At 31.7% G+C, this 12256-nt stretch overlaps 1 protein-coding gene across 1 annotated transcript in view; it reads right to left on the bottom strand.

Moving 5' to 3' along the window:
- Window positions 1-9938, bottom strand: part of LOC114336588 (uncharacterized) — a 944943-nt gene extending 935005 nt beyond the window's left edge. The window contains exon 1 of the mRNA XM_050659329.1: window positions 9535-9938. Within this exon, the coding sequence (XP_050515286.1) occupies window positions 9535-9610 (76 nt within the window). The 5' untranslated portion in view covers window positions 9611-9938. The remainder of the gene's footprint in view (window positions 1-9534) is intronic.
- Window positions 9939-12256: the final 2318 nt, after the last annotated feature.

Raw genomic sequence — 12256 nt, 5'->3', positions numbered from 1 at the left:
TCCGGTTCTATTATTTTAATAACTAGATAATTTCTCTCATTGAAAGTATTGGCTGAAAAGAAAACTGAACAGGATGTTTTTATATATTATATCGCCAACCGTCACTAAAGTCATTCATTATTGTACTCATTTGCCCTCATTTGTGGCAGTAAAGTAACACTTTATTGTACTAAAAATATATTACTTTACCTGCCGCGATTAATCAGATCAACCGAGATTGAATATAAGTGGTCGATGGCAGTAACCGAATGTCGAGTATTTCACTGAACTTAAAATTTATTTACTTTTAATAAAAATATTGGACACAATTTGCTTCATTATCAATTAAATTTATGTCCAAAAGTAAAATTCTGTAGTATTTTGTAACTATTATATTCATATAAAATAAATTAAAACTTTACCGGTTTAGTAATTATTCAATATTCATAATTATCGATTAAAAATCGAAAGCGGTCATCTTGCAAAAATTACCTGTCATCACTGTCACGAAATTATTATGACGTATAAATTTTAAAAAGTTCTTAAATTGTAAATTGTAAGTGTTAAAACCAATATCAAATTGTTGGCGACAAAATTTTGTCTGTTATTCGCCCCACTAGCTACTGATACTAATATCAGACTCGTTCGATACAGAGTCACTTTACTGACTTGGTACATAAATAACTATTATTATCTATAGGCGTACCTTTGGAAACACTTTTCACGGAAGCCAATAAAATAGATTTGAAAATCAATATTAGTAAAACCAAGTCCATGAGAATATATCGCACCCTCGGTAATATAGAGGCATAATTCAAAAAAGTATTTCCTGTTGGTTTCCAAACTTATAGTATAGTATAGTTGATCCAAAAGATGGCATAACCCAGACATCCAAAGTGAAAGTTATCCTTCAACACCAAATTGTTCTATATGGTCCACACAATGTCCAGAAAAAAGTCACACCATTTTGAGCGTCGGGTTTGGGGGGGAGAGGGGGGAGAAATCGGTAAATTCGTAGTTTTTTAAGTTTTTCGCCAATATTTCTGAAACTATGCGGTTTAGCATGAACAACCCTCTATTCGCGGTGTGCAAGTACTTGGAAGGGAAACGAGAAACGACCGTGCGCGAGTCGCGGAGAAATATTGCAACTATCTTAAATAATTCATATTGTCAATTGAAATTGTCAAATTGACGTATATTTCATACCTTCTGTCATTGAAGCAGAAAAATTATATATTGCTCCACAATATTGATATGATATGCAATTATTATATAAAGGTAAATTTAATTAATTGTATTTTGCTTGCAGTACTGCATTTTAATAACTAATTTTATTTACTACATACAATTGTTTACGTTTTGATAGCATAACCTGAATCTTATTTTTTCTTCTTATTATTTTTTGGGCTATGGCCTTGACAATTATCCAGTAACCAGGACTAATATAATTGGCCAATATAATTAAAAGTGCGAATAAAGTTGCAGAGCGTAGAAATAGGGGTCGCTTTACCGAACTTGCACGGTCCCAATACAAAATTGTTCAACAATAAATTTGAATTAAAAAAGCCATATGCATAATATTTCTAAAATGAATGGTTCCAAAGTTACGGAGGTAGTATAATATAACTGGTCCAAAAAAAGGCCTAACCCAAACATCCAAAGTAAAAGTTTTCCTCCAACACCAAAATGTTCTATATGGTCCACATATTGTTCAGTAAAAAGTTACACCATTTTGAGCGTCCGGTTTGGGAGGGAGATGGGAGAGAAGCCGGTAAATTAGTAGTTTTTTTAAGTTTTTCGCCAATATTTCTAAAACTATGCTTTAGCGTAAACAATGTTATATACAAAAATGTTCTACATGAAATTCAAAACAAAACATGTTCTATACATAATTGTTATAAAATCAACGGTTCCAGAGTTACGGAGGGTGAAAAGTCGAGGTTTTCGATACTTTTTATATTTCTTGGGCAATATTTATGATATAACTATACCAAAAACCCAGACATCCAAAGTGAAAGTTATCCTCCAACACCAAATTGTTCTATATGGTCCACATAATGTTCAGAAAAAAGTCACACCATTTTGGGCGTCGGGTTTGGGGGGGAGAGGGGGGAGAAATCGGTAAATATAAAAAGTATCGAAAACCTATACTTTTCACCCTCCGTACCTCTGGAACCGTTGATTTTATAACAATTATGTATAGAACCTTTTTTGTTTTAAATTTTAGGTAAAACATTTTTCTATAGAACGTTCTCTACGCTAAAGCATAGTTTTAGAAATATTGACGAAAAACGTAAAAAAACTACTAATTTACCGACTTCTCCCCCATCTCCCCCCCCCCCCAAACCGGATGCTCAAAATGGTGTAACTTTTTACTGAACAATATGTGGACCATATAGAACAATTTGGTGTTGAAGGAAAACTTTTACTTTGGATGTCTGGGTTAGGCCTTTTTTTTGACCAATTATAATATACTACCTCCGTAACTTTGGAACCGTTCATTTTAGAAGGGTTATGCATAGGGCCTTTTTTATTTCAAATTTAATGTAGAACAATTTTGTGTAGAAGGTTGTTCATGGTAAACCGCTTAGTTTTAGAAATATTGACGAAAAACCTAAAAAACTACGAATTTACAGATTTCTCCCCCCTCTCCCCCCCCCCCAAACCCGACGCTCAAAATGGTGTGACTTTTTTCTGGACGTTATGTGGACCATATAGAACAATTTGGTGTTGGAGGATAACTTTCACTTTGGATGTCTGGGTTTGGGTCTAACTATACCATACTATTACAGCTATTTTTTTAAATAACATGCTTATTATTTAAGTTATAAATGTGAAATTTGGCAGTTTTGTTATTTGATTATTTCATTCATAGTAGATTCTCACCAATAGAAAGCTACAGAAATAAAAATTAAAGTGATTATTTTTTAATGATTTTAACTTCCAATCGTATAGTAAGATATTTGATCACGTGTTTAATTCTGTCCAATCAGACTAAAATTATACTGAGAATTATCTACTGTAGAAAATTACCGATAGAATTTTTAGAAGTAGATTGTTTCTGTTTAATGGCAACCAGTTTCCTAGTATTGACAACTGTCACATTTAAGAAAATATCCATAATATACGTATTAAAAAATAATCTTACGAATATCACACGACAGTAAGAGTAAATAAGAAAATAATGCTTCATTTTTACTCAAATTTTTTGTCATTGGGCAATACCCACCCGAGCCCTGCGGGCTCTCGTGTCTATTGCCAGACAACAAATTTTCGAAAAACTGTCGCATTATTTTCAATTTATTCTCACTCTCTTGTGATATTATACCCGATTATCTTTTAATGATTTTAACTTCCAATCGTATAGTAAGAATTTTTATCAGGTGTTTAATTCTCTCCAATCAGATTAAAATTATACTGAGAATAATCTACTGTAGAAAATTAACGATCGTGAATTCATGAATAAAACTGTATTTATAAATAAACTAACTAATATTTTATTATTATCTTCATCTAAATATTTGCTAAACTGTGCTTTTCACTTTGACAAGTTGAAAAATATGTGTCACATTAATAGAACTTTTCATTCAGAGTCATTTGTTTCGAGCTGCTGTCATATTTCGTATAATAAGATATCTATGTCATACGTCTTTGGTTTGTATTATTGGTATATACCAATAACGTATGACGTAGATAATTTAATATTAGACGACACATGACAGAAGCTCGAAACAAATGACAATCGATGAAAAGCCCTATTTGGAACAATGTCACTGACTGTTTTTATACAAAGACTTGGATTTTATATGTAAGTATTAAAAAATATTCTTACGAATATCACACGAGAGTAAGAATAAATAAAAAAATAATGCTTCGTTTTTTCTCAAAGTTGTCATTGGGCAATAGCCACTCGAGCCTTGCGGTCTCTCGTGTCTATTGCCAGACAACAAATTTTCGAAAAACTGTCGCATTATTGTCAATTTATTCTGACTCTTTTGTGATATTATACCCAATAATTTTGATTATTTTATTTATAGGAGATTCTGACCAATAGAAAGCTACAGAAATAAAAATTAAGCTGATAATTTTTGATAATATCCCGTCGTCCAGTGTATTACGTCAGATGCCCTTCGTTGTTACGAAAAAATACATACAATGACATTAATGACAATTACTGTTTTAAAAGTTATAAAAGTGATGGCTTTCAACCGTCAAATATTTATAACAACTGTGGGTTTAACTGTAGTAATTTGTATTTACATAAATAAATTACAATACAATTTTGGTTTTGAACAGTTTTATTCATGAAATATTCACAGCAAATTGCACTCGATGTCTAAAATTATTATCGAATTGTTTTCCTCGTGCCACTTTGACATAATTTCACTCCCATTCGGGTCGTGAAATAAAAACTGTCAAAGTGTCACTCGGGAAAAACTCGATAATTTTAGAGCTCTTGTGCAATTACTACTGATAATTATTGCACTATAATAGCAATGAGAAAAAAAATAATATAAATAAATTCCATTAATTACATGTCATTGAAAAAAATACTTTCAAGTTAGTCCCATATAATACAAAAAAAAACATAACAGAAATAAGGAACTGTTTAAGTTTGATCCCTTACATTATTAAAGCCCTGTCATTGTTTATGCAAAATAGTATGGTATAGTTAGACCCAAACCCAGACATCCAATGTGAAAGTTATCCAACAACACCAAATTGTTCTATATGGTCCACATAATGTTCAGAAAAAAGTCACACCATTTTGAGCGTCGGGTTTAAGGGGAGAGGGGGGAGAAATCTGCAAATTCGTAGTTTTCTAGGTTTTTCATCAAAATTTCTAAAACTAAGCGGTTTAGCATGAACAAACCTCTACACAAAATTGTTCTACATTAAATTTGAAATAAAAAAGGCCCTATGCATAACCCTTCTAAAATGAATGGTTCCAAAATTACGGAGGTAGTATAGTATAATTGGTCCAAAAAAAATCCTAACCCAGACATCCAAAGTAAAAGTTTTCCTTCAACACCAAATTGTTCTATATGGTCTACATGTTGTTCAGTAAAAAGTTAAACCATTTGAGCGTCCGATTTGGGTGGGAGATGGGGGAGAAGTCGGTAAATTAGTAGTTTTTTAAGTTCTTCGTCAATATTTCTAAAACTAAGCTTTAGCGTAAGGAATGTTCTATAGAAAAATGTTCTACATAAAATTTCAAACAAAAAAGGTTCTATACATAATTGTTTTAAAATCAACGGTTCCAGAGTTACGGAGGGTGAAAAGTGGAGGTTTTCGATACTTTTTATATTTACCGATTTCTCCCCCCCTCTCCCCTCCAAACCCGACGCTAAAAATGGTGTGACTTTTTTTTGAACATTATGTGGACCATATAGAACAATTTGGTGTTGGAGGATAACTTTCACTTTGGATGTCTGGGTTTTTGGTATAGTTATATCATAAATATTGCCCAAAAAATATACAAAGTATCGAAAACCTCGACTTTTCACCCTCCGTAACTCTGGAACCGTTGATTTTATAACAATTATGTATAGAATATTTTTTGTTTTAAATTTCATGTAGAATATTTTTGTATATAACATTGTTTAGGGTAAAGCATAGTTTTAGAAATATTGACGAAAAACTTAACTACTAATTTACCGGCTTCTCTCCCAGCTCCCTCCCAAACCGGACGCTCAAAATGGTGTAACTTTTTACTGAACAATATGTGGACCATATAGAACATTTTGGTGTTGGAGGAAAACTTTTACTTTGGATGTTTAGGTTAGGCTTTTTTTTGGACCAGTTATACTATACTACCTCCGTAACTTTGGAACCATTCATTTTAGAAAGATTATGCATAGGGCCTTTTTTATTTCAAATTTAATGTAGAACAATTTTGTATAGAGTGTTGTCCATGCTAAACCGCATAGTTTTAGAAATATTGGCGAAAAACTTAAAAAACTACGAATTTACCGATTTATCCCCCCTCTCCCGCCCCCCACACCCGACGCTCAAAATGGTGTGACTTTTTTCTGGACATTGTGTGGACCATATAGAATAATTTGGTGTTAAAGGGTATTTCACTTTGGATGTCTGGGTTATGCCATCTTTTGGATCAACTATACTATACTAAAATAGCGATTTATTATGAATTAGACCCATTTATTTATTATATTTTGCATAATATAACGGCTCAACTAAAAACTATTCTATATAATACAAAATGTTAAAACACAAACTAACCCGGATTTTCGTCATAGAAAGACATGTTACTGATTGCTCCCTTGTAGCAGTAAAAACCAGAGGTGTCCGGGGAGAGTGAGAGAGAGGATAAATATATTTACCGAACCATTCATATTCTTTATCTTCCTCTGTATATGCATAATGTATATGTATATCTCTATATTATATAGAGTGGGTTTTATGTATGGAAACTCTCAATTATCTCGGGGACAGCTTGCACGATTTTTATAGATTTTGGTGAGTTATGTTTATATAATGCGGCCAATATTATAGTGGTAATTACATTGTTGTCAGTTCTTCCGTTTTTCTGGAAATCTAGTCAACTTTCTTATTTCAAATTAAACACCCTATATATTTGTGTTTGGATGTCCTTAAGAAATATTGATTATTTTTTATATTATATTTCCTATACCTAAATGCCATAATTTCAAAACTATTGCTACATTTATTAAAAAAAAATTAAACAAATTATAAAAATCAATTTTTGGCCCGGCTAGACATTATTTTAGGTTCTTTGTATCATTAGGAACAGAAAAGGTCTTCTCTAATAATTGTTCTCTTAAGTTAATCGTTTCTGAGTTATAAACAATTTAAAACTAAAAATAATCGAAAAACGAAGATTTTCAAGGTTCAAAAACACAAAAAAAATTTTTTTTCAGAAACTACGAAGTGCCTAAATTCAAGTTTAAACCTTATTTTATCAGTTACCGATAAGTAATTTGGACTTATTTCTTTTTAAAACATGGTTTTTTAGTTGTTAACCCTGGAAGGACCAATGGGGGTTAAAAAGTATCCACAACATTGCATTACATCCGATTTTCTAAAAACCTTTGTTCCTAAAAATATCAAAGAATTAGTAGTTTTCGGCGTACTACTGCCCTATTAGATACCATTATTAGCATTTCTGCAATATAATTCATTTCCTCATACTTTTATAAAAACTTGACCGTGGACTATAAATAATTCCCCTTGAATACCTTCAGCACCATACCTAAATGGAAACGGACGGTACCATTTAAATATTCAAAATTGCAAATTAGCAAAATCTAAAAGAAAAAAGACCAATAAGTTGGAAAAAATAACCATTGTTTGTTCAAAATGCCAGAAGTTTGTATGCGGTAAGCACAGCAAGTAAAGTCAAATGTTTCTGTATCCTACGATGATGCCAATTCCACTGAGGTCGAAGACTCCAGGTAAATTATACATTTTTATCTTTTAACTATTCCATTAACGTCTATAAATAATTTTTTTATTTGTAAAAGTGTCATTTTTAAATTAGTTTAAATAAAAAAGCACCTTTTTGATTAATTTATGTGTGGACATTTATTGAGCCCCCTTGGTCCTCGCTGTTAAAAGGGTTGGTCCTGAGAGGGTTAATGCGACTCGATCGCCCGTCCTCTCATATGCGCTTCATTAACAATTAAAAACCATGTTTTAAAATAAATCATCCTAAAAATTCTTATTTGAAGCTGATAGAAGAAGATTTGAGCTTAAATTTGGGTATTTCGTAATTTCAAAAATTATATATTTTTCGTATTTTTTTAAACTGACAATCGTCACACGAGTAGTCAATAAAAAAATGGTATGTTTATTAATTGTATAAAAAAAAACGATTTTAATGGAAAATGCTTAAATTTTCTGGTTTTTTACAATGTAGAAACTTGAAACTTTTACGGATTGTAGCTAATGATATGAGCTATACATAATTTCACTTTTACCCTAATTGTTTACGTTATGCTTCATAAATAAACAATAAAGTTTCAAATTTTGAACGCTCATATATTTGTTTATATATAAATCGGCCTTTATTCGTGTCAAATTTCAATACGATACGAAAGAAAACTTCAACCAAAACTCCAATTAAAAAAATTCGTGTTTTTATCGTAGAAAAACCACCGGTAGGGACGTTTTGTGCTACAATTAACATTAGAATTCGTTTTGGCGTATTAATTAATTAAACGCTTTTCTTTGGTCAATCGTTTGGGTCAAATCTTTGGACGTTAGTTTGACTGCTTTTTCTTCAATTCAAATGACTAAAAATTTGCAGATATATGCATTCGCGGGAACAATACACGAATAGTCAATAAAAAAATTTTGTTTATTAATTGTTTAAACAAAAAAAAAACGATTATAACGGAAAATGCTTAAATTTTCTTGTTTTTTTTCCAATGAAGAAATTTGTAACTTTTACAGATTGTAGCTAATTATATGAACTATACATAATTTAATTTTTCACGTTAATTGTTTACGTTATGCTTCATAAATAATCAATAAAATTTGAAATTTTTTGCCGATTCCGACTACTTTTCATGTTTGTACATCATATGTTTTATACATATTATTTTAATAAACATGTCGATATATTTTAATGCTTGAAAAGTGTAAGACTAAAAAGTAAAAAATAAAAAAATATGAAAAAATATTTTTAAGAAACGCTTTTCTTTAGTTACGAGTGACTAAAATTAAACATATTATAAAAAAATCAACTAAAAAGCAAAAAATAAAAAAAATGAAAAAATCTAACACATTCGTTAAACAAAAGCGTGGGGCTTAAACCGTTTATTCGTGAAGACGCGCCACGCATTTCTTTGACGAATGTGTTAGATGCTTTCAATTTTTTTTATTTTTTGCTTTTTAGTTGATTTTTTATAATATGTTAATTTTAGTCACTCGTAACTAAAGAAAAGCGTTTCTTAAAAATATTTATTCATATTTTTTTATTCAGTTTTAAATTGTCTATAACTCGAAAACGAGTAACTTTAGAGAAAAATTACGAAAAAACTCTTTTTTTCCCAATGATCCAAAGAAATTAAAATAATGTCTACCCGGGCTGAAAAAATTAATTTTTATAATTTGTTTAAAATTTGTTTTTAAAATAAATGTAGCAATAACTCCGAAATTATGACATGTAGGTATAGGGAATGTCATATGAAAAAGAATCAGTATTTCTTAAGTAATTTAAAATGCAAAAAAATATACAGGGTGTCCCAGTTGAAATAAGAAAGTTCATTAGATTTTCGGGAAAACGAAGATCTGACAACAAAATAATTACCACTCTATAAGATGTCTAACTCGGAGTCAGACCCGGAAAACTACAGAGACACATTTGACTTCCGCGGAAATTTTATATTCTTTATATTATTTAAATTTTATTTTATATAATATATGTATGTGTGTATATCTCTATACACATATATGTGTACGTAAGTGTATATGTATATGAAGGATAGAAATATATCTTCCACTGAACAAAAAGTACTATCAAATAAAAGAATATTCAAATTTAAGTTTAAATAATTAAGAGCTACTGACCGTGTAAATATGTCAACACAATTAACAGAACCAGTCTTTTAAAGCCACCAACAAAAAGTGCATCCATACTGCTCATGTTTATCCGCAGCAAAATCCCAATCAACCAAAATCAACAAACTCACTTGAAAAACACAATTTTCCACGTCAAACTAATCCTTTTTTATCGTATGTCTAAATTAGCCAACAAACATTTTCCTGGCGTCAAACCGTTTACAGTCACCCCAGCACATTTCTTCGTGTGTCGTATAATCAACAATTTAAACAAATTATAACCGGTCGTTAATTGATTTAATTAGCGGCAAACGGCGGGAGCGCCGGGCGGCGAAAAGCGTCGAACGAGACGAAACGCGTGGTGATGCCGAAGAGGAGCGCAGATTCTTCCTACGGGACGAACGCGTGGAAACTGCGTTCGGTACACGGGCGATACAGAGCTGCTGATTCTTCTTCGGATGGTGCGCCGCCGCCCGATTTTCTACGTCCGAAATAGCCGTCTCCAATTTAGATGGTAACGGAGTCTGTGGAGGCGAGCCCGTGCCACTCCCACCGCAGGATACAAGACAACACTGATTTTACTTGGAAAATACCCACCTGATGACCATTATTTAGGGGATTTTTTCAATTAAGTATATGTGTGTAGGTTTACATTATATCTACGCTCCACTAAAAAATGCTTTTTTGAAGGAAAAAATGACATGTTAACGACCTATATACAGGGTGCGTCAAACCACTGGTTTTCTTCTGTTACGGCTAAACGATGGAATCCTGTGAGCTCCTGGAGGAGATGGCATTCTTTCTGAACTTTTAAAACATGGCGCAAAAATCTGGCTTGTAGTATAAGTACAATAGAACTGACTTTGAACGAGGAGACTGGAACGTAGGTATAATTGTACCTCTTCACAAGACAGGAGACCAATCGGTTTGTGATAGTTACAGAGGCATTACCGTCCTAAATGTGACCTCAAAATATTAGGCTACATTCTTTAAGATCGACTATCGGGATATTGTGAAAGCATAACCGGCAAATACCAGTTTGGATTTCGCACGGAAATCTCATATTAACATGAGTCTGGAATAGATACTCACCATTTGTTTGTGGATTTTAGATATGCCTATGACAGTGTAAATAGAAACGCACTATACAAAGCCATGGTCAAGTTCAATATCCCAATTCACTTAGTGAAATTGTTGTAAGGAATCCTCCCAATAGTTGAGTGTAAGGTTGGAGTGCAGAACAGGGTATCAAGAATTTTTCAAACATAAACAGGACTCCGACAGGGAGATAGCCTATCCTGCCTTCTATTTAACATTTACCTAGAGAAAGCTATTAGAAAATCTGGAGTAACAATAAGAAGAACTATTATATTATTAATGGGAGAGCACAAATACTAGCGTATGCAGACGATATCGATATCGTAGTAAGAAGAAAGGTGGACCTGGTCCAATCGTTTACGGCATGCAAAAATAATGGGGTTACACGTTAATATTAATAAAACGGAATATACGAAAATGTCAAACAATAATCAAGTAGCAAAGCCCGAAGATCTAAAGGTTGTAATATACAGGGTGTAACAAAAATACAGGTCATAAATTAAATCACATATTCTGGGACCAAAAATAGTTCGAATGAACATAACTTACCTTAGTACAAATATGCACATAAAAAAGTTATAGCCCTTTGAAGTTACAAAATAAAAATCGATTTTTTCGAATATATCGAAAACTATTAGAGATTTTTTATTGAAAATGGATATGTGGCATTCTTATGGCAGGAGCATCTTAAAGAAAAATTATAGTGAAATTTGTGCTTCCATAAATATTTTATGGGGGTTTTGTTCCCTTAAACCCCCCAAACTTTTCTGTACGTTCCAATTAAATTATTATTGTGGTACCATTAGTTAAACTAAATATTTCTAAAACTTTTTTGGCTCTTAGTATTTTTTCGATAAGGCATTTTTTATCGAGTTGTGGCTTCTTTTTTAATATGTTTACATAAAAATCTTATGGGGGTTTTGTTCCTTTAAACCCCCCAAATGTTTTTGTACGCTTCAATTAAACTATGACTGCGATACCATTAGTTAAACAAAATGTTTTTAAAACTTTTTTGCCTCTTTGTATTTTTTCGAGAAGGCAACTTTTATCGAGATATGGCTTCTTTTTTAATACGGTTCAAGATATACCTAAAAATGTAAATCATACATAAATTTTCATATTATTACCAAGTCTCCATAATCGTACTTAACCATATACAAATATGTGGTGAATTTGACAAATATTCAAAATATCTCGATAAAAACTGAATTTTCGAAAAAGTAATAAGAGCCAAAAAAGTTTTAAAAATATTGTGTTTAAGTAATGGTACTACAATAATAATTTAATTGGAACGTACACAAAAGTTTGGGGGGGTTTAAAGAACTAAACCCCCATAAAATTTTTATAGGGTGTCCAAATTTCACTATATTTTTTTGTCAAGCTGCTACTGTCATAAGAATGCCATATGTTCATTTTCAATAAAAAATCTTTAATAGTTTTCGATATATTGGAAAAAATCGATTTTCATTTTGTAACTTCAAAGGGTTGTAACTTTTTTTATATGCACATTTATTGTACTAAGGTAAGTTAGGTTCAATCAAATTATTTTTGGTCCCAGAATATGCGATTGAATTTATGACCTGTATTTTCGTTACACCCTGTATATATATATATATATATACAGGGTGAGTTT

This window comes from Diabrotica virgifera, chromosome 8, assembly GCF_917563875.1.
Source record: "Diabrotica virgifera virgifera chromosome 8, PGI_DIABVI_V3a".
NCBI classification, from domain to species: domain Eukaryota; kingdom Metazoa; phylum Arthropoda; class Insecta; order Coleoptera; family Chrysomelidae; genus Diabrotica; species Diabrotica virgifera.
The sequence above is the reverse complement of the archived record's forward strand: the minus strand, read 5'-3'. Positions and strand labels throughout refer to the sequence as shown.